At 48.1% G+C, this 26,476-nt stretch overlaps 1 protein-coding gene across 3 annotated transcripts; it reads left to right on the top strand.

Annotated features, from left to right (window-relative positions):
- The first annotated feature begins 1,713 nt into the window (after positions 1–1,713).
- On the top strand, positions 1,714–26,476 carry SHISA5 (shisa family member 5). Of its 3 annotated transcripts, none has more exons than XM_041761827.1 (6): positions 1,714–1,896; positions 4,232–4,388; positions 18,376–18,459; positions 24,720–24,838; positions 24,947–25,159; positions 25,269–26,476. In XM_041761827.1, exons 1-6 carry the CDS (start codon positions 1,830–1,832, stop codon positions 25,346–25,348), a joined length of 720 nt encoding a protein of 239 aa, XP_041617761.1. In that variant the 5' UTR covers positions 1,714–1,829; the 3' UTR covers positions 25,349–26,476. The 3 variants fall into 3 exon arrangements, with proteins under 3 accessions (XP_041617761.1, XP_041617762.1, XP_041617763.1); XM_041761828.1 differs by having other exon boundaries at positions 1,715–1,893; XM_041761829.1 differs by lacking the exons at positions 1,714–1,896; positions 4,232–4,388; positions 18,376–18,459 and adding an exon at positions 23,030–23,160.

The raw sequence follows: 26,476 nt of genomic DNA, 5'->3' as shown, positions 1-26,476 counted from the left end.
TGGTGGCTATTGTGCATGGGGCAGGGAGACCTGGGCTATGTCCAACCTCAGACTGTAGTGCTGAGGAGGCAGAGCTAGTGGGGCAGGACAAAGCCGAGCTGGGTCAGGGAGGGCTACTCATTCTGTCCCAGGACAACCATGCCTCTGCCTCCAGTGCTGAGTCCTGGGTCTTTCCCAGCCAGCTGGTGGCCGAGCCTTCTCCTGCCTCTTCTCATACCCTAGCCTGGGGAACTGCACTGAGGACACCCCAGGTTGTCTCTGGGGTCTGTCACAAACCCTGTCCTCAGCTGAGAAACATGTGGTGGCACACAGGGTGTGTGCACTGGCTCATGTGCCCAGTCAGTGTGACATTTCATGTTTTCCGTCTTGAGTATAACGTTCTGGATGTGCCAGGTGCAGTGTGGGCGGCAGGTCAGGAACCCTGGGTAAAAAAATGCTTGCCACAGATTGTGTCCTCCCAAAATTCAGATGTTGAAATTCTAACCCCAAGGTGATGGTATTTGGAGGTGGGGCCTTTAGGAGGTGATTAGATCTTGAGGGTGGAGCCCTCGTGAATGGGGGTTAGTGCCTTTATGGAAGAGGCTTCACAGAGGTCCCTCAGTCCTTCTGCTAAGTGAAAAAGGGAAAGGACAATCGTCTATGAACCAGGAAACTCTCATCAGACACAGAATCTGCTGGCAACTTGGTCTTGGACTTCCAATTGGCAGAACTGCTGTTTATAAGCCCCCAGAGGCTATGATGTTTTGCTATAGCCCCTGGAACAGACTCTAGACAGTGCTCCTTCTCCATTTTCTTTCTCTCTCTTTTTTTTAAGATTTTATTTATTTATTCATGAGCAACACACAGAGAGAGGCAGAAGACACAGGCAAAAGGAGGAGAAGCAGGCTCCACGCAGCAGCCGGATGCAGGACTCCATCCTGGAACTCAAGCATCACGTCCTGAGCCGAAGGCAGACGCTCAGCCGCTGAGCCACCCAGGCGTCCCATCCTTCTCCATTTTCCAGACTTTGCCCAGACCTCTGCCCACAGTGAATGGCAGGGCCACTATTAGTCATTGATTGTCCCACCTCAAGGAGTCTTGCGTGAGCACATGGGCCTGGAACAGGCTGGAATGCGGGCCAGCCATACTGCCCTGAGCCAGGAGGTGGCCTAGTGTGCTGGGAGCTGCCAGTTGCCATAGACCAGGCCATGTGAATCAGGCTTGCCCTGAGAAGGAGGGTGAGCCTGCCTGGACTGGGGGGTGGGATGCCTGCGAGGATAGAGGTGTCAGCTCAGTGGGCAAGGTGGTGGAGCTTCCTCAGGGCCTTCAGACAAGGCTTGCCGAAGGGCCTGGCCTTTACTGAGTGCCTACTGTGCGCCCGGCTGGGCCCTGGGCACCGTTCCCACCACCTCACCTGGTCCCTGGCTCCTGGAGGGGGATCCGCGGGGAGGGCCTGTGTCCGCCTCGCAAGGGTTAGGATGCGGATTCCCACTCCCCCGCGGACACCCCTCCGGGCCAAGGGCCGGGACCTGGGGCGCGGGGGAGGCGGGGGCGGAAAGTATCCCCCGCACAGAAGGCAGCGTCGAGGGGGCGCCCAGGCGCGCGCCGGGGGGCGGCTGGGGCTGTGGTTTCCGCGTGGCCCCTGGACTGGCCCGGCCGAGCCTGGGAGGGGCGTCGGCTCCCCCTCCCCGGCCTCGCTCTCCCTCGCTCCCTCCTCCGGGCGGGGTTCCCGGAACAGGCCGCCGGGGCGGGGCGAGGAAGCGGTGGCCTCACGGGTCGCTGAGGCTGCCGCGCACCTCAACCCCTGCAGCCTCTGCCCGTGTGTCCTTCGGTCCGTCCACCGCCCCGCCATGGCCGCGCGGGTGCCCGCGCCACGGATCCTGCTGCTGCTGCTGCTGCTCCCGCCGCCTCCAGGTGGTGAGCCCATGGGGGTGGGGTGGAGTTTGTCCCAGGGAAGGGACAGTGTGTTGGGGAGGGTGGTAGCCACCTCCGTGCAGTCTCTGGAGTGAACCCGGGCAGCACCACCCCCGCAGTGGCCCCCACCCCAATAACCCGGAGGCGGCCAGCCAACCCCCAGGCCTGACCTGACCTGGGCCACAGCACCCCTCCTATCTGAACTGACACTGCTCAGACCCTAGGAAGTTGCCACCCTCGTCCTGCCCTCGATGGGGTCCGCTCTTTCAGATGTTCCAAGGGATTGGGTCCCCAGGGGCTCCTTAGCCTAGGGTGGTGGCAGGAGGGAAACCTGGCCCCTCCATCAGAGGCCTTCCCTTAGGCTCTATTTACTGGCTAGAAGACCCCACCCGCTGCTCCAAGCTGCTCCATGGCCCTTGGGTTCCTGGAGACCGCTGAGCCTGGCCTCAGGGGTTGGAGGAAACACTACTGTGTGTGTTAATGGTAGACTGATGATTCACAGACAAGGAGGCCAGGCTGGGGGCCCTTTAGGGGTAGGAATTGGAACAGCCCCTTGCCCAGCCAGAGGAAGCGATGATCCCTCTGGGGTGAGTGGCTTCCTTGAGTAGAAGGGCTTTATTTCCTGGGGGGGGTGAGATGAATCTGGGAATTTGGGGTGGGAAAGGAGAAGGTGGAGCCCTGGTCCCTGGTCCAGTGAAATCTGGCACAGCTCGTGCAGAGTGTCTGGGGCCCAGAAGAGCATTTGTGTCATGGGCTCTTGGCCCAAACGGTGTTGGGGTGTGTGTGCAGCAGCTTAGAGGCTGGGCTGTGGCCATAAGGCTGTAAGGAGGTGGGTCACCTGAGTTACCCAGTAGCATGGGCCACGCGGACCATACCTATTGTCAGTTGCACAGCTGGCTGGGGTGAGCCTGGTAGCAGCCAGGTCCTCTGCCCTGCAGCTTTGCCCAGAGCAGGGCTCTGCCTGAACCTGTCAAGAACAGAGCACCCCGCCCTGCCCCGCCACCCCCCCCTCCGTCCCATTTATAGTTATCTCTTCTCAAAGAGGTCGCTCAGTGCCTCTGTCTTTGGGCCTCGCTCTGTACATGATATACTGACCAGGCTGGGTCTCCAGACGCTGCACACTGCCCTGGGGCCCTGGCCAGTCTGGGTCTCCAGAGTCCAGGTGCTGTGCCCTGTTTCCAGGTGACATACCCATACTTCAGGGTTTATCATCAGACCTGTCCCCAGGCTACCACAGTCATCTGGACCTTGCTGAAATGGGTGTTCCATTTGGGGTCTGTCCAGGTACCATCTGGGACCACTCCATCCTGCTGGTGGGCACTAGATCTCTGCTAATCTAGCCTACGGATACATGGCTATAGCATCTTTCTGGAAGTTTGCAAGCCTCGTGGTCTTCCAAAGTCCTCGGTAATTTCCCACACTTGTCAGCCAGGTCCTTTCATCATGACCTGGAATATTGAAGGTCTGCCTTTATCCCAGCCTATGGAAAGGTCCTTGGATCCCAGCTCTGGCTGAAAGCCTTGTGATGGTTCTGGGGTTGAGGTGGTGCTGCCGTCCCAGAACCCTGGCCACCAATTGCGTAAACATTTTCTAGGTTATCTGCTACAGGCCCAGCCTAGGGTGAAGTGCTTCACAGACACATATATGGTGGGTATGGCTGTGACCAATGGCCAATGGAGAGTTGGTCTGAAGACAGCCTGCCCCGAGGGTGTGGTCTGTGATCTGTGCCCCGAGAGACAGGCCCCTGCAGTCCCCTGTCTAGCAGAGGCTGAGGCTGCTGTGGCTGAGTGGAGAGGAGACAGAGTAAGGATTGGGAACTCATTGGCCCAGTGTCTGGGCCTCTGCAGCTGGTTGGGGGTGTTCCAGTTCAGCTCTGTGACCGCTGGGCTTGGACGGCTTCTGGAGGAAGGGGCCTGGAGGAAAGCCTTGAACGACGGGTAGATTTGAAGACAAGGAATGGGAAATAGGCAAAAATATGGCCTGAGTGTGGGCAGAGCTGGAAAGTTGGGGTGACCATCAAAGCCCTTGGTGATCTAGACCCTGGACTTGAGCATGAGACAGTGGAGACCAGGGATGGTCCAAGAGCAGGAAGTGATCAGATTCCTACTTAGAAAGGTCAGGCTTCTGTCAGAAGGCAAGTGGCTGGTGGGGGGGAGAGGGCAAGGCTGATGGGGGATGTGGCCAGAAGTGGCCAATGACTAGTGTCGCTCAAAGACAGCCCAGACTCTTGTACCTGATGGCTGTGCTGGGCCAGGGCTGTTGACCGGGACGTGGCTGAGATCTGGCGTGAGGCCTGGCCCCATGGCCACAGATTGACCAGTGTGTTTGTCTACTCCAGCTCGCAGTGAGGTGTGTGTGGCTTCCCGTGAACGCAACCTCTTCCCTGAGTCCTGTCCTGAGTTCTGCTGTGGCAACTGTTATTACCAATACTGCTGCTCTGATGAGCTGAAGAAATTTGTATGGAATGAAGAAGGGTGTGATGTGCCTGAAGCCAGGTGGGTGCACCTGAGTCTGCCCCCAGCAGAAGTGTGCATGAAGGAGAAATAGCCCTGCCCCTCTGGCCTCTGAGCTGCTTCAAGATGGTAGAGCACTGGACCAGGGGTGGGGGTGAGGTTGGGGAGCTCCTGTTCTGGGCTGAATTCCCCAGAACTTGCTCAGTTAGTCCCTTGTCCCTCTCTCCCCAACCCTCAAGGGCTGCAGCTCACTCAGTCTTCGGCTGAGCCGGTTTCTCAGGGGTGGTGGCCTCAGCTGGCGCTGTGGCTCATGCCTGGCTATGTACCTGTATCTGTGCACACCTTGGTGTGAGTGTACCCTGTAGTATATGCATGTACCTGGCAGGGGTATTGTATGTAATTTATGTAGGTATCATCTTGGGGCCCCTGGAATGCACATTACACTGCCTGTGTCCTCTTGGTGTGGCCAGTGGATTTGCATTCCATCTGGATTTAGACCGTTTCATGGGCTGGATATAAGATCTCCCTTTGCCAAATCTGTGTTTCTTTTGTTTAGTCATAGTATAGAGAGACTTGAGGTGGTTCAACTATTCAGCTCATGGCAGGTGATCATCACTGGTCTGGGCAAGACCAGCTCATACCATTTTACATATTCAATCTCACATGAGCCTTCCATTTCCCTCTCACTCCATAAGCAGCCAGCCTGTATGTCCTTTTGTTTGTGTGATTGCCTGATTTTTTTTGTAAAGATTCTATTTATTTATTCATGAGAGACACGGGGAGAGAGAGAGAGAGAGAGAGAGGCAGAGACACAGGCAGAGGGAGAAGCAGGCTCCATACAGGGAGCCTGATGTGGGACTTGATTTCTGAGACTCCAGGATCACGCCCCGGGCCAAAGGCAGGCGCCAAACCACTGAGCTACCCAGGAATCCCTGATTGACTGATTTTTTTTAAAAAGATTTATTTATTTATTTATTCATGATAGACACAGAGAGAGAGGCAGAGACACAGGAGGAGGGAGAAGCAGGCTCCGTGCCGGGAGCCCGACACGGAACTCGATCCCAGGACTCCAGGATCGTGCCCTGGGCCGAAGGCAGGCGCTAAACCGCTGAGCCACCCAGAGATCCCTGATTGACTGATTTTTTAAGTTAAAGTTTTGTTTTTTAAAGACTTTATTTATTCATGAGAGACACAGACAGAGGCAGAGACATAGGCAGAGGGAGAAGCAGGCTCCATGCAGGGAGTCCGATGTGGGACTCAATCCCGGATCCTGGAATCACGCCCTGAGCCGGAAGGCAGACACTCAACAGCTGAGCGACCCAGGTATCCCTACCTAAGGATTCCTGATGGATCCTATTCTACCCTTTTACTTCCAACCTTTTGGTGTCCTTTAAAAAACAAAAATCCAATAAATAAATAAATAAATAATAAAAAATAAAAAAAACAAAAAAAACAAAAACAAAAATCCATTCCAGTAATTTTTTAAATAAAGGAACATTTCATTTACATTTAATGTAATTATTGGTGTTCTGAAATTATATTTGTCATCTTATTTTTGTGCTTTTTATTGTTCTCTCCTTTCTGTATTTCTTTCTTTTTCACTTACCATATTGTTTTGGTTTGGTTTTATTCCATTTTTTCCCCTTCTACTCTTTACTTCTTTCATACTCTGTATGCCTTTATTCCTCTTTCTTGTCTCATTGCATGGGCTAAGACCTCCATTGCAATGTTGAATGGACGTGGTAAGAGCATATTTCCCTGTTTAGATAAAACATACAGTATTAGGTATGATGCTAGTTGTAGCTTTGTTATTGGTGCCATTTATCAGATTAAAGAAGTTTCCTTCTATTTCTAATTTGCTTGTACTTTTAGTCATAAAAGAATTTTGAATTTTATCAAATAGTTTCTCTGCATCTGTATTTTTTTCCCTAGGTAATTAATCTTTTTTGATGGTACTGTAAGTTTAAGATTCTCATTATTTATTGATACAGAGAAAGGTAATACATTTTTATAAATTGACCTTGTATCCAGAGACTTTACTAAATTTACTTATTAATTTCAGTGATTTTAGTTGAAATTTCTTTAGAATTTTCTACAAAGTCACATCATATGTAATCAATGTTTTATTTCTTCCATTCCTATTCTTATACTTTTAAATACTTTTTCTTGCTTTATTGCACTGGCTAAGATCTCCAGTACAGTGTTGATCGAAAGTGATAATAGGTAGCATTCTTGTCTCAGAGAGAAGGCTTTCATCATTTCATGATAAAAATAATTATTTGTTGTAGTTTTTTTTAAGACACCTTTTATTAGACTAAGGAAGGTTTCTGCTATTCTGACAGCAATACTAAGAACTCTTTTTTACAAATCTTTGATGCATTTTAAAGATTTGTTTATTTATTTGAGAGAGAGAGAGTGTGCATGAGGGGATGAAGGGCAGAGAGAGAGGGAGAGAAAGAATCTCAAACAGACTCCCTGTTGAGTATGGAACCCAACTTGGGGCTTCATCTCATGACCTCAAGCTCATGATCTGAGCCAAAATCAAGAGTCGAGCATTTAACTGAGCCACCCACATGTCCCTCTTTGGTATCTTTTTTTTTTTTTTTAATTTCTATTTATTTATGATAGTCACACAGAGAGAGAGAGAGAGAGAGGCAGAGACACAGGCAGAGAGAGAAGCAGGCTACATGCACCGGGAGCCCGACATGGGATTTGATCCCGGGTCTCCAGGATCACGCCCTGGGCTAAAGGCAGGTGCCAAACCGCTGCACCACCCAGGGATTCCCCTTCTTTGGTATCTTTTAAAAGAAACATATTTCTGGGACTCCTGGCTGGCTCAGTCAGAGAGCATGAGACTCTTGATCTCAGGCCCCACACTGGGAATAGAGATTACTTAAAAAAATAAAACTTTAAATAACACATAATTTCTTTTGGGTAAATATCTAGGAGTAAAATTGCTGAGTCATTGGGTGCATGTGTTCAGCTTTGGCAGATACTTATAGTTTTCTAACACTGTTGTACCATTTATACTCTTACCAGCCATGTGTGAGAAGTCCAGTTTGCTGTGCATCCTCTCAAAACTTGGTGTTATAAACCATTTTTAAAAAATTGAGGTATAGGGGCATCTGGGTAGCTCAGTCAGTTGGGTGTCCAAATCTTGGTTTTGGCTCAGGTTGAGCCCTGCATCTGGCTCTGCATCTGGCTATGCACTGAGCTGAGCATGGAGCCTGCCTCTCTCCTCTCCTTCTGCCCTTCCCCCTTGCTCATGCTCTCTTTCAAAAATAATAAAATAAAATAAAATAAAATAAAATAAAATAAAATAAAATAAATAATAAAATAAAATAAAAATAAAATAAAATAAAATAATAAAATAATAAAAATTTTTAAAAATTAAAGAAAAAAATTGAGGTATTACATACAGTAAAATGCACAAGTCTTAATGTTTCAGTTTGATGAGTTTTAGTAAATGTATACTTCTCACATATAATACCTCAGTCAAGATTTATATCATTTCTATTTCCTAGAAGGTTTGAATTTTAATAATTTTGGTGAATGTGTAGTAATATCTCATTGCGAAGTTTTCTTTTAAGATTTAAGTCCTTTGAAATTTATTGAGATTCATTTTATGACCCAGCATATACCATACCTAAGTGTTTCACATGAACTTGAAAAATGGTATATTCTGCAGTTGTTGGGTATAGTCCTTTTATAAGTGTCAGTTAGGTCAAGTTGGTTGATAATAGTGTTTGGATCCTTTCTGTCCTTATTGGTTTTGTCTGCTTGTTTTGTCGATTACTAAGAGACCACAGATATATTTATTCTTCTTTTAGTTCTATCAATATTTGCTTCATGAATTCTGATGTTTTGTTATTAGGTACATACTTAGGATTGATTTGACTATTTTTTTTTTTGGTTTGACTTTCTGAATTATTCATTTTATCATGTATAATATGCCTCTTTATCTCTTGTAATACTACTGTAAACCTCAAAGATAGTAAGTTGTTTGTTTTTGACAGTGAATGTTTATTTGCATTTATCCATATATTTATCCTCTCTGCTGCTGCTTATTGCTTCCTGCATCTTTAAGCCTCAACTGAGATCATGATCCTTCTACCTCTCATGCAGGTATGCTGGTGTCAAATTTTCTCTGTTTTTGTTTCTCTGAAAATGTCTTTATTTCACCTTCCTTCCTAAAGGATATTTTTCCTGGTTATAGATCTCTAGGTTGGCAGCTATTAACTTCTTTTAGCCCTTAAGGCTTTTATTACATTATCTTTTTAATTTTTTTTTTTAAGCAATCTCTATACCCAATGTGGGGCTTGAATCTATGACCTTGAGAGGCTTTTCTGAAGGAGCCAGCCAGGTGCTCCATTCCATTGTCTTCTGATATCATTTTTATTGAGAAACCAAATGACAGTTTAGTCATTGCTCCTTTGCAAGCAATACGTTTTCTCTAACTACTTTTTATAAACTTTTAATTTTTTAAAAGATTTTATTTATTTATTTGTTTATTTATTTATTTATTTATTTGAGAGAGAGCGCATGCATGTGCCAGATGACGGGCAGAGGGAAAGAGAGAATCTCAAGCAGACTCCCCCTGAGCAGGGAGCCTGATGCAGGGCTCCATCTCACCTACCCTGAGATCATGACCTGAGTTGAAACCAAGAGTCAGACACTCAACTGACTGAGCCTCCCAGGTGTGCCTCTGACTACTTTTAAGATTTTTCTTTGTATTTGTTTTTTAGCAGTTTTGCTGTGATGTGCCTCACTGTGGCTTTGTGCTGCTTGGGGTTCTCAGTACTTCTTGAATTATTGGGCTGTTTTTCTTCAGTTTTGAAAAACTGGCAGCCGTTATCTCTTTAAACATTGCTTCTGCTCCATTCTCTCATTCTTTTCCTTTTAGGACTCTACAGATATGTAAGACCACTTGTAAACCTCTTGTATTGCATATTTTGCCCACCACCTTCTGTCTTTACATTTACTATCTTTTTGTGTCTCTGAGCTTCAGTCTACATGTAGACCTATCCTCCAGTTGATTAATTCTATCTTCAACTGTGACTAATAAATTATGAATTTGTAGTATTGTTTTTTAGTTCTAGAATTTTTGTGTCTTCTTTTATATTTCATGTTCTCCTGGACTGCTTGATTTTTTCTTTTGTCTACTTGAACTATGTATGTGGTGGCGTTTGATGTCAGTAGCTTCAATATTTGAAGCCCTGGGGGTATTTCTGTTGTCAATTGTTTCTGTTTTCTAATCATGTTGTCTAGTGTCCTAGTGTTCCTGAAAATTTTTGATGGTGTGCTTGATACTACATTTACAGAATTGATTATAGAAATTTAGAGTCTAGGGGGATCCCTGGGTGGCGCAGCGGTTCGGCGCCTGCCTTTGGCCCAGGGCGCGATCCTGGAGACCCGGGATCAAATCCCACATCGGGCTCCCGGTGCATGGAGCCTGCTTCTCCCTCTGCCTATGTCTCTGCCTCTCTCTCTCTCTCTGTGACTATCATAAATAAATAATAAAAAAAAAAAAAAAGAAATTTAGAGTCTAGGACTTCTTCCAGGGAGGATTTGTATTGCTTTTGTCAGGGACACAGCATTCTTTTTTTTTTTTTTTTTAAGATTCTTTATTTATTTATTGATGAGAGACACAGATTGGCAGAGACATAGGCAAAGGGAGATCCAGGCTCCATGTGGGCAGTCTGATGCGAGACTCAATCCCAGGACCCCAGGATTACAACCTGAGCCAAAGGCTGACGCTCAACCACTGAGCCACCCAGGCACCCTGGGACACAGCACTCTTAAAACCATCTTGGCCTAACTGCAGAGACTAAGAGGATTAGAAGCTGAGATCTCTATACTCACTTTCCTCCCTTCTTCTTGGGGTGCAGCTTTTGAGGCCTCATCCCAAGTGAGTGGGAATCATCAGGGCTTTCCCACCTGGTGGGCTCTGGTTCTAATATCTATCACCTGAGACTTTTGGAAGTGCTACTCAGCCCTTCAGCTACTCCTCTGAAGTTGGCTAATGATTCCAGGAGAACAGAGCCTCAGGTGCCAGGCTTACTTCCATGGATCTTTATTTCCAGCCTCCAATACACCAGCTTGGTATCTTTTGCTCTGTTACTGCTCACCTAAGCCCACGCATTGATTTTTTTAAAAAGTTTTATCTCTATACCCAATGTGGGGTTCTAACCCATGACTCTGAGATCAAGAGTCACATGCTTTTCCAACTGACCAGCCACTGTACACTGTTTTTTTTTTTTATAACTTTTTAAAAAATTTTTATTTATTTATGATAGTCAGAGAGAGAGAGAGAGAGAGAGGCAGAGACATAGGCAGAGGGAGAAGCAGGCTCCATGCACCGGGAGACCGACGTGGGATTCGATCCCGGGTCTCCAGGATGGCGCCCTGGGCCAAAGACAGGCGCTAAACCGCTGCGCCACCCAGGGATCCCTTTTTTTTTTTTTTTTTTTAAAGATTTTATTTATTTATCCATGATAGACAGAGAGAGAGAGAGAGAGGCAGAGACACAGACAGAGGGAGAAGTAGACTCCATGCAGGGAGCCTGATGCGAGACTTGATCCCGGGACTCCAGGATCGCACCCTGGGCCAAAGGCAGGCACTAAACCGCTGAGCCACCCAGAGATCCCTGTACACTGGTTTTTAAAAAATATTATCTCTTCAGCTTCACTTTTTTTTTTAATTAAAAAAATTTTGGGGGGGTGCCTGGGTGGCTCAGCAGTTTGTGCCTGCCTTTGGCCCAGAGCATGATCCTGGAGTCCCAGGATCGAGTCCCACATCAAGCTCCCTGCATGGAGCTTGCTTCTCCCTCTGCCTATGTCTCTGCCTCTCTCTGTGTCTCTCATGAATAAATAAATAAAATCTTAAAAAAAATAAAAATAAAAATAAATAAATAAATAATTTTTTTTTTCTTCAGCTTCACTTTTCCTTCAAATTTAGAATATAGGTGCTCAGGGATGCCTGGGTGGCTCAGCAGTTGAGCAGCTGCCTTTAGCTCAGGGTGTGATCCTAGGAACTGGGATCGAGTCCCACGTCAGGCTCCCTGCGAGGAGCCTGCTTCTGTCTCTGCCTCTCTCTATCTCTCTCTGTCTCTTGTGAACAAATAAATAAAACCTTTAAAAAAAAATAGAATGTAGGTGTTCCTAATGCTTTTTAATTTTATTTTGTTTTACACTTAATTTTGGAAACTTTCCAAAATTATAAAAGGAGAGAGAATAATATAATAACTCTATATATCCATCACCTGCTTCCATAGTTGCCAAAACTCTGATGCTTTTATTTTTCTTAAGATTTTATTTATTCGAGAGAGAGAGAGAGAGAGAGAGAGAGAGGCAGAGACACAGGCAGAGGGAGAAGCAGGCTCCATATAGGGAGCCTGACCTCGGACTCTATCCTGGGTCTCCAGGATCATGCCCTGGGCTGAAGGTGGTGCTAAACCGCTGAACTACCCGGGCTGCCCTGATGCTCTTATTTTATACATGCCCCCCTCACTTTTTTTCAGATTATTTTAAAACAAAATAAAAATTGAAACATCATAAAAATTCCTCCCAGGGTGTCTGGGTGGCTCAATGGGTTGAGCATCCAACTCTGGATTTTGGCTCAGGTCATGATCTCAGGGTTCTGGGATCAAGCCCCAAGTTGGGCTGTGTGCTCAGTGGGGAGTCTGCCTGAGATTCTTTCTCTGGTTTTGCCCCTCCCCCTGCTCTCTCTAAAATAAATCTTTTAAAAATTTTCTTCTTAAATGTTAGTTTTCATCTGTACAAATGAGTCCTTTGTAAAGAAATATAACCACTAATTCAATAACATATTTGGCACAATGAACAGTAAATCATTAATAATTTTCAGTGCCAGTCTGTCTTTAGTTGCCTCCACTTGTTCCTTTTCATGGGTGGTTTGTTCAAATCAGAATCCAAATAAGGGGAGTACCTAGGTGGCTCAGTTGGTTAGGTGTCTTCTTTTAGCTCAGGTCAGGATTTCAGGGTCCTGGGAACAAACATTGCATCGGGCTCTCTGCTCAGCAGGGAATCTGCTTCTCCCTCTCCCTCTATGCCCAGTCTCGTTCTCTCTCTCTCTCTCTCTAATAAATAAATAAACTTAAAAAAAGAATATAAGTAAAGTTATTATTTTTTAAATCAAAGTATAGTTGACAAACAAGATTCTGTTAGTTTCAGATATACATCACAGTGATTCACTATTTTTATATTACAAAATGATCCCCAGAATAAGTATAGTCACCATTTGTCACCATACAAAGTTACTGCAATATTATTGACTATATTCCCTGTGCTGTACATTACATCCTGTGGCGTGTGTATTTTATGACTAGAAGCTTGTGCCTCTTAACCCCCGTCACCCCCCCCCACCCCCCCCAACTTATCCTCCCTCTGGTAATCACCAGTTTGTTTCCTGTATCTATGAGTCTCTGTTTTGTTTTGCTGTTTGTTAGATTCCACATATAAGTGAAATCATACGGTATTTGCCTTTCTCTGTCTTATTTCGGTTAACATAATACCCTTTGGTTCTATCCATGTTGCTCTATCCAGTGTGTGTTTATGTGTGTATGTCTGTGTGTCTGTGTATCTCACATCTTCATTATCCACTAATCTACCAATCAACACTTGTGGTGCTTCTGTCCTATTATAAATAATTCTGCAGTGAACCTAAGGGTGCACATATCTTTTCAAATTGGTGTTTTCATTTTCTTTTTTTTTTTTAATTGTAACTCCCTTGTGAAAGGTTTTTTTTTTTTTTTTTAAGATTTTATTTATTTATTCATGAGAGAGAGAGAGAGAGGCAGAGACACAGGCAGAGGGAGAAGCAGACTCCACACAGGGAGCCCAATGCAGGACTCCATCCTGGGACTCCAGGATCATGAGCAGAAGGTGGCACTAAACCGCTGAGCCACCAAGGCTGCCCGTGTTTTCATTTTCTTCAGGTAAATATCCAGAAGTGGAATTGCTTATTTATGGATTATATGTTTATGCCTATTTTATTATTATTATTTTTTAAAGATTTTATTTATTCATGACAGACTCACAGAGAGAGAGAGAGAGAGGCAGAGATACAGGCAGAGGGAGAAAGGCAGGCTCCATGCAGGGAGCCCAATGTGGGACTCAATCCCGGGTCTCCAGGATCACACCCCAGGCTGCAGGAGGCGCTAAACCGCTGGGCCACAGGGGCTGCCCGGCCTATTTTTAATTTGTTGGGGAAACTCCATACTGTTTTTCAGTGGCTGCACCAGTTTGCATTCCTACTAACCATGCACGATTGTTCCCCTTTCTCCACATTTTCCCTAGTACTTGTTATATTTTGTCTTTTTGATACTGGCCAATGAAGTTATTACTTTTATTTTTTGAAGATTTATTTATTTTTAAGATATTTTATTTATTTATTTGAGAGAGAGAGAGAAAGAGCTCAAGCAGGAGCAGTGGCAGAGAGAGAGGGAGAAGCAAGCACCTCACTGAGCAGGGAGCCTGATGTGGGACTCGATCCCAGGATCCTGGGATCATGACCTGAGCGAAAGGCAGATGCTTAACCGACTGAGCCATCCAGGCATCCTTTATTTATCTATTTTAGAGTGAGAGAGAGGGAAGGCGTGGGGAGGGGCAGAGAGCAAGGGAGAGAGAGTCTCAAGCAGACTGCAGCAAGTGCAGAGCCTACATGGGGCTTGATCCCATGACCCTGAGATCATGAACTGAGCTGAAACCAAGAGTCAGATGCTCAACCAACTGTGCCATGCAGACACCCTTAAAGTTACTACTTTTAAGATCTGTTGTACCTGTAGTTATTTCCACCTTTTATTTATTTTGTTTATTTATTTATTTTTAAGATTTTATTTATTTATTCATGAGAGACAGAGAGAGAGAGGCAGAGACACAGGCAGAGGGAGAAGCAGGCTCCCTGCCAGGATCAGGCCCTGGGCTAAAGGCGGGAGCTAAACCACAGAGCCACCCAGGCATCACTCCCCCTTTTTATTATGCTTTTTTCCCTTTGTGTGACTTTTCTCTTTGATGAGTCTTGCCAGAGGCCTATCAACTTTGGGTTTTTAAATCTTTTGTATTACTTTTTGTGGCTGTTGCTCTATTTTATTTTTGTGTTTCCCTTTATTAATCTCTTCCTTAATGAGGGGCTTTGCTCTATTACTTTTCCCCCACTTTCTTGAGTTTAATATCTTACTTTTTAAATTTTTTAAAAAATATTTTATTTTTATTTATTCATGAGCAAGAGAGGGGCAGAGGGAGAAGCAGGCTCGCTGTGCAGAGCCTAATGCAGGACTCGATTCTAGGACCCCGGGATCACGACCTGAGCCTAAGGCAGACAGATGCTTAACCACTGAGCTACCCAGGCGTCCCTAACATCTTACTTTTATTTTTTATTTATTTATTTTTTTAAAGATTTATTTATGTATTTATTTATTATAGACATAGAGAGTGAGAGGCAGAGACACAGGAGGAGGGAGAAGCAGGTTCCATACCAGGACCCCGATGTGGGACTCGATTCCGGGTCTCCAGGATCGCGCCCTGGGCCAAAGGCAGGCGCTAAACCGCTGAGCCACCTAGGGATCCCACATCTTACTTTTATTTTTATTTATTTTTATTTTTTAAAGATTTTATTTATGTATTCATAGACACACAGAGAGAGGCAGAGACACAGGCAGAGGGAGAGGGAGAAGCAGGCTCCATGCAGGGAGCCCGATGTGGGACTCAATCCCAAGTCTCCAGGATCACACCCCAGGCTGCAGGCTGCACCAAACCGCTGCGCCACCAGGGCTGCCCCCACATCTTACTTTTAAAGATAAATACATTTTGGAGGCACCTGGGTGACTTGGTTGAGTGGCTTTTTTTTTTTTTTTTTAAGATTTTATTTATGTATTTGAGAGAGAGAGAGCAAACATGAACGGGGGTGGGAAGTTAGGGAGAGGCAGAGGTAGGCTCACATGAGAAGAGAGCCTTTTGAAGGGCTTGATCCCAGGACCCTGGGATCATGACCTGAACAGAAGGCAGATTCTTAAACTGACTGAGCCACCCAGGTGCCCTGAGTGTTTGACTCTTGATTTCAGTTCAGGTAATGGTCTCAGGGTTGTGAGATCAAACGTGGTGTCAGGCTCTGTGCTCAGTGGAGAGCCTACTAAAGATTCTTTCCCTCTCCCTTTCCCTTTGCCCCTCCTCCCACCTTGGAATCTCTGTCTCTCTGAAATAAGTAAATCAATCTTAAAAAAAAAAAGAAAGATAATAGGGGCAGCTGGGTGGCTCAGTGGTGACCGGCAGCCTTTGGCTCAGGGCATGATCCCTGGATAGAGTCCTGCATCACACTCCTCACAGAGAGCCTGCTTCTCCCTCTGCTTGTGTCTCTGCCTCTCTCTCTGTGTGTCTCTCATGAATAAATAAATAAAAATCTAAAAAAAAAAGATAATAAATTTCCCTCTAAGAACTCTGTTAGCTATGTTTCATGAATTTTAACCTATCATATTTTTCTTATCCAGTTTTTTTTTTTTTTTCAGTTTTATTTATTTCTTAATTTATTTTTTCCCACTTGGCACATTTTATTTATTGTTTTTTTCCAAATATTAATTTAAATTCTAGTTAGTTAATATATAGTATAATTAATATTGGTTTTAGGAGTAGAACTGAATGATCCATCACTTACAAACAGCACCCAGTGCTCATCAGCCCTCTTTAATGACCATTCCCCAACTAGCCCATCCCCTGCCCACCCCCCTCCATTAACCCTCAGTTTATTTCCTATAGTTAAGAGCCTCTTATGAGGGATGCCTGATTGGCTCAGCAGTTGAGCATCTGCCTTCAGCTCAGGACGTAATCCTGGGGTCCCGGGATTGAGTCCTGCATCAGGCTTCCTGCATGGAGCCTGCTTCTCCCTCTGCCTCTGTCTCTGCCTCTCTCTCTCTCTGTATCTCATAAATAAATAAAATCTTTTTTTTTTTTAAGTCTCTTATGGTGTGCCTCCTTCTCTCTCTTTTTTTCCCCTAAATTCCACATGAGTGAAATCATACGGTATTTGTCTTTCTCTGATTGACTTATTTCAACCAGCATAATACACTCTAGCTCTACCCATATCATTGCAAATCACAAATATCTTTCTTTTTTTTTTTTTTAAGATTTTATTTATTTATTCATGAGAGAGAAAGAGAGAGAGAGAGAAAGGCAGAGGCACGGGCAGAGGGAAAAGCAGGCTCCAAGCAGGAAGCCTGATGTGGGACTCGATCCCAGGACTCCAGGATCATGCCCTGGGCTGAAAGCGGTGCTAAATCACTGAGCTACCCAGACTGCCTGCAAATGTCATCCTTTTTGATGGCTGAGTAATATTCTATTGTATAGCTACACCACATCTTTTTTAAAATTTTATTTTATTTGTTTGATAGAGAGTGAGAGAGCATAAGCAGGGTGAATAGCAGAGGGAGAAGGAGAAGCAGCAGGGAGCCTGATGTGGGGCTTGATCCTGACCTGATCATGACCTGAACAGAAGGCAGATTCTTAACCAACTGAGCCACCCAGGCACCCCCATATCCTTTTTTAAAAAAGATTTTATTTTGTTTTATTTTTTATTTATTTATGATAGTCACAGAGAGAGAGAGAGAGAGAGGCAGAGACATAGGCAGTGGGAGAAGCAGGCTCCATGCACTGGGAGCCCGACGTGGGATTCGATCCCGGGTTTCCAGGATCGCGCCCTGGGCCAAAAGCAGGCGCTAAACCGCTGCGCCACCCAGGGATCCCCTATTTTGTTTTATTTTTAAAGATTTATTTATTTATTTATTTGACAGCAACAGAGAGGGAGAGAGAGAGAGGGAGAGAGCACAAGCACAAGCAGGGGGAGCTGCAGAAGAAGAGAGAGAAACAAACTTCCCATAGAGCCGGAAGTCTGATATTGGGCTTGATTCCAGGACCCTGGTATCATGACCAAACTGAAGTCAGATGCTTACCTGACTGAGCCACCCAAGCGCCCCTATTTTTTTCTTAAATATTTTATTTATTTATTTGAGAGAGAGAGCAATCACAAGCAGGGGGAGTGGGACTTGGGCACTTGGACTCTTTCCATAATTTGGCTATTGTTGATAATACTGCTATGAATAATGGGGTGCATGTGCCCCTTTGAATTTGTATTTTTTGTATTATATATTTCTCTTTTTTTTAAAAAAAGGAGCTTTTTTCTTTTTCTTTTTTTTAAGATTTTGTTTATTCATAGAGACACAGGAAGAGAGAGATAGAGAGAGAGAGGCAGAGACACAGACAGAGGGAGAAGCAGGCTCCATGCAGGGAGCCCAACATGGGACTCAATCCTGGGTCTCCAGGATCACACCCCAGGCTGCAGGCGGCACTAAACCGCTGCGCCGCTGGGGCTGCCCTGCTTTTTTCTTTTTAAGATTTTATTTATTTATTCATGAGAGAGAAAGAGAGAGAGAGAGAGAAAGGCAGAGACACAAGCAGAGGGAGAAACAGGCTCCATGCAGGGAGCCCGACGTGGGACTCGATCCAAGGTCTCCAGGATCATGCCCTGGGCTGAAGGTGGTGTAAACCGCTGAGCCACCTGGGCTGCCCTGTATTACATATTTCTTAATTTGCTTTATAATTTCTTATTAATGTCCAATTTTGTTGCTGCTTTTCTTTTTTGGTACCATGTTAGTTTCTCAAGGTGTGAGTTATGTTTAGCATTTCTTTTTGAACTTTGTGACATGGTAGTCTTCCTTTCTGACTTCTAACTTCATCGCATTGTGGTGGGAGAAGATAACTTTGTATGATACCAGTCTTTCCAAATCTGTTGAACCTTGTTTTGTGACCTTACATGTAGTCTGTACTAGAGAATGTTCCGTGTACACTCGAGAGGAATGTGTGAGATCCTGGTGTGTGTGATAGTCCTCCTCAGGGGCCATCAGGGCTACTCTGTGGCCTGTAGAGGATTGGCTTTTGTGCATTTTGTGTGTGTGCTAAGGTAGTGTTTGTTCCTCATGTGCTGGGTGGGGCTTGGGTATATTAATCGTGAGGTTTCGTCTTTTCAGTGTGTCCATTGATACGGAGTCGCTGGAGCAGCTGGGCTCGGCGCTGAGGTTCTATTCCAGCTTGGACAGTGATCCCATGTCAGGGTAAGTAAAACTTGCAGGCTGGGTACATCTTCCTGGTCGAGGTGACAGGGGCCTCAGTGGGCTAGAGTGAGGGCTGTGGGGACCAGGTGGCCACAGAGTCATTGTAGTAGGGCTGCAGAGAAGTTGATCACCAGGTCCCTTGATCCATATATAAATATATATCCATATATAAATATATATATATTTTATTCATGATAGACATAGAGAGAGAGAGAGAGAGAGAGAGGCAGAGACACAGGCAGAGGGAAAAGCAGGCTCCATGCTGGGAGCCCGACGCGGGACTCGATCCTGGGACTCCAGGATCATGCCCCGGGCCAAAGGCAGGCGCTAAACCACTGAGCCACCCCAGGAATCCCCCTCCCTTGATCCTTATATTGGAAAGTTGAGTCATCATCATTGTGCTAGGGATGGGGGGACTGTGGCTGACAGTTGAAAGGCCAAGGGTAGAGGGTCTAGGGATGCCTGAGTGGCTTAGCACTTGAGCCTCTGCCTTTGGCTTAGCGTGTGATCCCGGGATCTGGAATCGAGTTCCGAATCAGGCTCCTTGTGGGGAGCCTGCTTCTCTCTCTGCCTGTGTCTCTGTCTCTCTTTGTCTCTTATGAATAAATAAATAAAATCTTAAAAAAAAAGGGTAGAGGGTCCATATTGACCTAGGTGAGACAGGTGCCCAATATGGATTGGGCACAGGTGTCTGATGGGGAGAGAGTGACAGTGATGGGGGTGATGGTGTTGATAGTGACAGGGCGATGATGACAGTGATGTGGCAGTGGTGATGGTGACAGGGTGATGGTGGTGACAGTGACGGGTGTTGGTGACAGTGATAGGAAATAGTGGTGACAGGGATGGGGTGACAGTGGTGATGGTGATGGGTGATGGTGGCAGTGATGTCAGGGTGACAGTAGTGACAGTAATGGGACAATGGTTGTGATGGTGATGAGTGAAGGTGGTGATGGTGGCAGGGTGAGGGTGATGGTGATGGGGTGACAGTGGTGATGGTGATGACATAATGGTGATGCAGGTGCTCGGTGATAGAGTAGTGATGGTGTGGTAAAGATGCTGGGACAACTGATATGCCCAGTCTCTGTCAGGGCTTGTGCGTCATGGTTGCTGTGTCAGGGCCAGGGAACAACCCAATCTCCCAAACCTCAGTTCCCTTAGCCAAGTTCCTGCTCTGTCTTGTTGCCACCATGATGAGGTGTTACGATGCACACTTCGTATGGGTGGAGTAAGTGTTGGGAGGCCAGAGGGAGACTGGACACAATTCAGCAGTTGCCTACTAGGGAGTGGGGCTGATGGTGGGGGTGGTCTCTGCTCTGTTGACCTCCCAGAGGTCCAGCCCTGGAGAGGATGTGGGACCAGGAGCTGGTTAGGGTGAAGGGCTCAGGGTGGGTGGTAGGAGTGTGTTGAGGACTGAACCTGAGCATTAGGAACATTTGAGAATGGCCTGGGGAGGTGCCCAGAGGGAGGGTTCAGAGCCATGGGGAGAAAGGGGAGGACGCTTGGGCTGTGGGGTGCTGAGAAACGTGGACGCTACCGCACAGAGGCCGTGGCACCCTTGGCAGGAGGTGCTGTTTAGTGGAGCGGATTGAGAGTGAGTAGGCAGTGTGTAGGGTGAAGCGAGTGTAGACAGCTTCAGAGAGCGATCTGGTGGAGGACTAGGACAGGAGGAGGAGAAGTCGGGGTGGAGAAGGGCTTCTTCGATGCTGGTGGAGACTTGAGCTGAGAAAGGGGAGGAAGGGGACATTGCAGAGCGAGGTCCTGAGGGACACGGGAGGAGTGGTGGCAACAGAGAGGTGACTGGGGTGAGCCTGGGAGCACCTGTCGCTCCCCAAGGCGTGCACAGGGCCCTGGGTCTGGTGTGTGAGTTGGCAGCCGCGTGCCCCCGCCCCTGCGTGTCCTGGGCATGGCGGGCATGGCTGCTCCCTGTCCCCCGGCTCTGCCCTTCGTGCCCCGCCCTGCCTGCTGCCGGCTGGCCTGCCCTCTCCCTGCCTCACCTCTCCTCTGCTCTCCAACCAGAGACCCTGTGTCTCGCACAGCACCTGCCTTATGAAGGTTTAGGGCATGGGAAGCAGGTGGAAGGGCAGGGTCCCTAATGATACTTCTGTGAATGCCCCCTGGTGGGCATCTGGGTGCTGCCCCCTCGGCCAAGGGCACTGTTTACCCACTGAAGTGTTGGCTTCTAGGTGGTTTCCAGCTCCTGCTCCCCAGCCCATGGCTGGGAACTCCAGGAAAGCTTCAGTGGGGGGAAAAACCCACGTCTCCTTGTGTCAGTGACTCCTTGGGTTCCCCAAGAATGAGGCATCAAGGCAGAGTACAGGGACCCAGATAAGGCCAGCTCTGCTTGTCACAGTCTGGATGGGTGGTGTCTTCCCTTGATGTGGTCACTGTGTGCCCCATCATGTGGCCTGGGGTTGGTCTAGGTCTTCTGCTGCCTGCTCCCCAACTTTGGCAGGTGAGCCCCATCCTGCTCTGTTGAGCAGTCAGTGTCTGTGTCCATTCTTAGCTTGTATGCTCCCTAGAGCTTCCTTAGTCCCCTGTCATGATTCTTTTGGATCCTAATTTCATTGTCCTTTCCTAGTTCCTTGCTATTCACAGGATGGTTGGGCAGGATTGGCATGTTTTTAAGCACCTGATTTGTACGATGCATGGTCACAGGTCCAGGCTGGTTTTTGCTGACCCTGACTGCTAGGACAGTGTGGAGGGAAAGGCATGCAGGTCCCTTAGGTGAGGTGAGGCCCTGGTGCACCTGTCCCGGCCCTCCCAGCATCCTTTCTGTGGCTCTCACACCTGCTGTATCATGGCCAGTCCGCTGTATTGCCAGTATCACGGTGAAATTGCTCTTGTCCCTGCTCCACAGATGGTCTTTCCCTGGCCCAAACATTGGGAGTCTTCGGCCTTCTGGGACCACCCGTTCAGCTCTGAGCACTCCCTGCCTGGGCTGATTCTGCATTTTTGAACTTGGCCTTTGGACTCTGATCCAACCTTGGGAACCCCATTCCCTCCTCTCAGGGGCGTGGTTCCACTAGAACTATGACCATTGGCACTAAAGGCCCCTGCCAAACTCTGCAACCACCCCTCAAATATTACCCTTCCTCAGAGGACGATGCCTGGCTATCCCACTAGGTGTTGCCCATGGGTCTTGAGTGAATTTTTCATTCATCAGATACCTATTTAACACTTACTGTATGCTGGATGCTGAAGATACAGTGATGGCCCAAAGCAGGTACGTCTGTGCCTCTATGAATCCATAGGCTGGAGACGAGGTGCATGTCAATCAAATGCTTACACAGAGTGTCCATTTATAAACTGAGGTAGACAGGAATTTAATTCTGTAAGAGCACTTATCAAGGAGCCCGAACTTATCTGGATGGTCAGGGAAGATGTCCCCAAGGAAGTGATATTTTGAGCTTAGTTCTGAAGGGTGAGGGTAAAAGGAAGAGAAGGGCAGACCAGGCAGGAGGAGCTACATATGCAAAGACTCTGAGGTCAGATACAGCATAGTGCTTTGAAAAGCTGAAAGGAAGGTGATGTGGCTAGAGCACAGAGAATGAGGTAAGGTGGGAGTTCCAGATCACACACGTTGTTTTTTTTTTTTTTTTTTAAGATTTTATTTATTCATGAAAGACTCAGAGAGAGGCAGAGTCATAGGCAGAGGGAGAAGCAGGCTGCCTGCAGGGAGCCTGATGTGGGACTCGATTCCAGGACCCCAGGATCACGACCTAAGCCAAAGGCAGGTGCTCAACCACTAAGCCACCCAGGTGCCCCCAGATCACACAGGTTTTATTTTATTTAGACTTTATTAACTCAAGATTAAAATCTGTCTTATTATAAGTATTACTATCAGGTGAGACATATCTTAGATTTTTTTTTGGTCTTTTATTGTCAACTATAATATATAGATACACACAGTTTATTTATTTTAGACTTTTTTTTTTTAAATTTTCAAGTAATCTCTACACCCAGTGGGACTTGAACTCACAACCCCTAGATCAAGAGTCACATGCTTTATCGACTGAGCCAGCCAGGTGCCCCAGATACACACAGTTTAACAAGTAAATTATAAATCAAATTCCTGCATGATCCCAAGAGCTACAGGAGCCATGGTAGGCTTTTGAGCGGGGGTGACATGATCAGACTTGGCAGGTTGGCCAAGGGCACTTGAGAAGACATCTGCATCATCCTGGTGAGGCAGGCTAGTGGTTTGAAGCATGTGCAGGTAGGAGAGGGGGGATGAGGGGACTCATCATTCTGGGGGCCCCAGGGGCTGCTGGTGGGCCTAGATCACTGAAGTTGCCCATCAAGGAAGACAACTGGAACAGGGCTGGTGGGTTGAGCAAGAGTGTGGCTTGTCCACTCAGGGCACCTCTGATGCCAGGGCAATGTCCAGGCAGGGGGGTGGACAGCCATGGTGAGAGGCCAGGTGAGGGCAGGTGAGGCTGGGGAGGCAGCTCCGGGAGGACCGCCTGACCACCTCAGGCTTCAGTCCCTGCTCCTGGCTGCCCTGGGTGCAGCTGGGCCTGCTGTGTCTTTAAGGGCTCTGTATTGCTTTTCCTCCCACTGACGTCAGGGCTAGGGGAGGACCAAGATTTGCTTTCTGTTTCCTGGAAAGGGGAGGAGATTGAGACTGAGTGGCCCATGATGGAAAGAGGGGAAGTCCAGGGGTGCTGGAGCCCTGGGAGTGAAGGCGGAGGCTAACATGGGGTGAGCTTGGGCGCCATACTGTGTGTGGTATGTGTGGGAGTGTGTGTTCCTCTCCATTCCTTGGGGCAGGAGAGGGTTTAGGAGGAACTTGTGAGTCAGGGCCAGGTGAGGGGCCGCACATTCTGTTTTGTGAATGTGGTTGTGTATTTTGGAGTCCCTGCTGTGAAAGGTCTGTTCTTAGCCGGTCCCCTCCCCGGGCTGTGTGGGGCCCTGCGGAGGTGGTGCTGCCCCCTGGACTGCGGGGGAAGCCCCTGCACCCAGGGTGGACGGGGCCACAGCCCTTTCGGGGCCTTCAGGAGAGGCACACGCCCTATAGCTCACCAAGCTCTGTCCACGTTTTGTCTTTTAATGTATTTTATTTTATTTTTTTTAAGGAGGCTCCATGCCCAGTGTGGGTGGAGCTTGAACTCACGACCCAGAGATCAAGCACGTTCTACCAACTGAGCCAGCCAGGTGCCCCTCCTTGCATGTTTTTATGTACTAGGTGCAGTCACCAAGCATCTGCCTTTTCTTAGAATAGAGCTGGGTCTCTGGTAACAGAGGAGGAGAGCAAGGGACTCTGTCTGCCCTTGAAAGTCAGTTTTGGTGAACTTCCTGGCCAGGGTCTGTTCTCTCTCTCTCTCTCTCTCTTTTTTTTTTTAAGATTTTATTTATTCACGAGAGACAGAGAGATTGGCAGAGACACAGGCAGAGGGAGAAGTAGGCTCCATGCAGGGAGCCTGATGTGAGACTTGATCCCGGGACTCCAGGATCACGACCTGAGTCAAAGGCAGACACTCAACTGCTGAGCCACCCAGGCGTCTCAAGGGTCTGTTCTTTCTCCAAGCCCCTCCACTCTGCTGTGGTCCTTGCTGAGGGCACGCATCAGATGGGCAGACCTCCTCTTCCAGAAGGAGCACCAGCTCCAGCACCCTTGTATCATCCACATGGCTCTTTGTTGACCCACTGGCCATACTAGTCAGAGCGCGGGAGCCCAGGGATGTACGTGAACCCCTGGCACAGTGCTTGGCACCCAGCAGGCTCACGGTCACTGCCAGGGAGCCAAGGGGTCAGCAGCCCCTCTCTGGGGCTAGTGCTGAGGCTGTGTTCCCTGTGAGCCTCTCCCCACTGTTCTGGCCACACTGGCCTCTGCTCTCCTGCAGTTTCTCCCATTTGTCCCTTGTGCTTCCAGAGTCATTTTACCTCAACATCTGTCTCGTACACTGAACTGTGGGCTCCCAGAGGCCATGAGCTGGTCTGTCTTGCCCCTAGGGACTGAGGACCATCTGCTGAGTGGGTGGAAGTGGACAAGATGTGTGTCTGGTGGGGAGGCACTAGAACTCCCTGCCATGCTCCTAGCGGGGGGATAAGAGGGGCAGGCCCTGGCTGAGGTGCTTTAGCCAGGCTCACAGAACAACCCCATTATACGATGAGGACACAGTCTGAAAGAGGTCCAAGCTGCACAGCCTTGAAGTTGCTCTGTGCTGCCCAGAGTCTCCTTTGGCAGGAGGGGTGCCCCTGCGGATGGTGGGGTGTTCGTCCTGGGCAGGAGCGAGAGGTCATGACTGGCTCTTTGGCAGGTTTGGGACAACTGTAGCCATTGGCCTGACCATCTTTGTGCTCGCTGTGGTCACCCTCATCATCTGCTTCACGTGTTCCTGCTGCTGTCTCTACAAGATGTGCCGCCGGCCACCACGTCGTAAGTATGCCCACCCCCCTCCTGCCCCACTGTGACCCCAGGTGCAAGGGGACCCTGGCTTGGCTGAGTGGGAGTGAGGGGCGGTCTTGACTGGGATTCTCTTTGCAGCGGTGGTAACCACCACCACGGCCACCACTGTGGTACACACCCCTTACCCTCAGCCTCCAAGTGTGCCACCAGGCTACCCTGGACCGACGTACCAGGGCTACCACCCCATGCCCCCGCAGCCAGGGATGCCGGCAGCACCCTACCCGACACAGTACCCACCACCCTACCCTGCCCAGCCAATGGGCCCCCCGGCTTACCACGAAACATTGGCCGGTAAGTACCACTGCCAACTCTGACCCTGCCTGACCCCCCAGGTCTACTACCACTGTCCCCTCACATTGCAGCCCTCCATGTTCATAACCAGTGTCCTCTCTGTTTTCAGGAGGTGCCGCCATGCCCTACCCTGCCAGCCAGCCTCCTTACAACCCGGCCTACATGGACCCCCCGAAGGCAGCACCCTGAGCATGTCTCTGTGCCTCTGGCTGCCACTTGATTGTGTGCGTGTGCATGTGCATGTGTGTGTGTGAGAGAGAGAGAGAGAGAATGGGTATGTGTTTGTGGGTACAGTCTTTTCTCCCCGTGCCTGGTGTTTGTCCTGTCTGTACACGAGACTTCTTATGCCAGCATGGTTGGGAGACATCCTTGCTGGAGTTGCTGGAACCCTGCTTTGTTCTCTTCCTCACTTGAAATTGTGCTCGTTTGAAATCTCAAAATTTAAAGACTGGGGTGGGAGTTCTTTTTCATATCACCCCAGGGAGATCAAGCAGGTGGGGCTCCTTATACTAGGGTAGTATGGCCTTTTGTGGGCAACAACACGCACACGTGTTCCAGTTTTCGTGGAGGCTAGCCACTGCTCAAGACCATGGCCTGTCCCCAGGGTGGGGTACTCTTCAAAGAACCAGAGCCATCATGGCACGGGGGTGAGGCTTGGGGACATGGCTAGGTTGGGTTTTAATCTTTTCGGCGACATCCCATAGTCCCCAGAGCCTGTGCCATGCCCAGCAGAGGGCAGGCAGCCTCCTGAAACCAACTCACCCAAACGCTGTCTGCCTGCACTGTTCCTGGCACCACCTGGAGGGCCACGGTCACCCACAGTTCTGGCTGCCCGTGACCTGCATCACGGTCTGCGGGGTAGCCTCCGTCCACTTGCATACTCAGGTGTCCTCCCTGCAGTGTTTTTGTTTTCCTTCTAGCCAACCATTTTGCCTGTTTTCCTGTTCAAAATGTATGTGATAGTTTTTGTGAAGCTGAAACCCCTGGGTCCTGGAGGGAAATTGGCCCACAGTGGAGAAGGACCGTCTGACCTCTGATAGTCCCTGCTTCTCCTGACACCAGCTTCACAGAATAGCCAGCTCCTGTACCCCAGCCCAGAGTCCTGTCCTATACCCCAGGACAAGCTGGGCCAAGGGGCTGTCTGGACCAAAGGTGGAAGGGGCCCTAGGTGGCTGCTCTGGCCCAGGCATGAGTACCTCGGTGTTCCCTGTCCCTCTATTAATATCTCACCAGCTCTGTCTTAGCTTTGTACCTGTTGACGTGTTTCTGAGAGTCTAGGGTCTGCACCTTTGTTTATAATAAATGCAAACATTTGGG

The sequence above is a fragment of the Vulpes lagopus genome, chromosome 7 (assembly GCF_018345385.1).
Source record: "Vulpes lagopus strain Blue_001 chromosome 7, ASM1834538v1, whole genome shotgun sequence".
Classification (NCBI taxonomy): Eukaryota; Metazoa; Chordata; class Mammalia; order Carnivora; family Canidae; genus Vulpes; species Vulpes lagopus.
The sequence above is the reverse complement of the archived record's forward strand: the minus strand, read 5'-3'. Positions and strand labels throughout refer to the sequence as shown.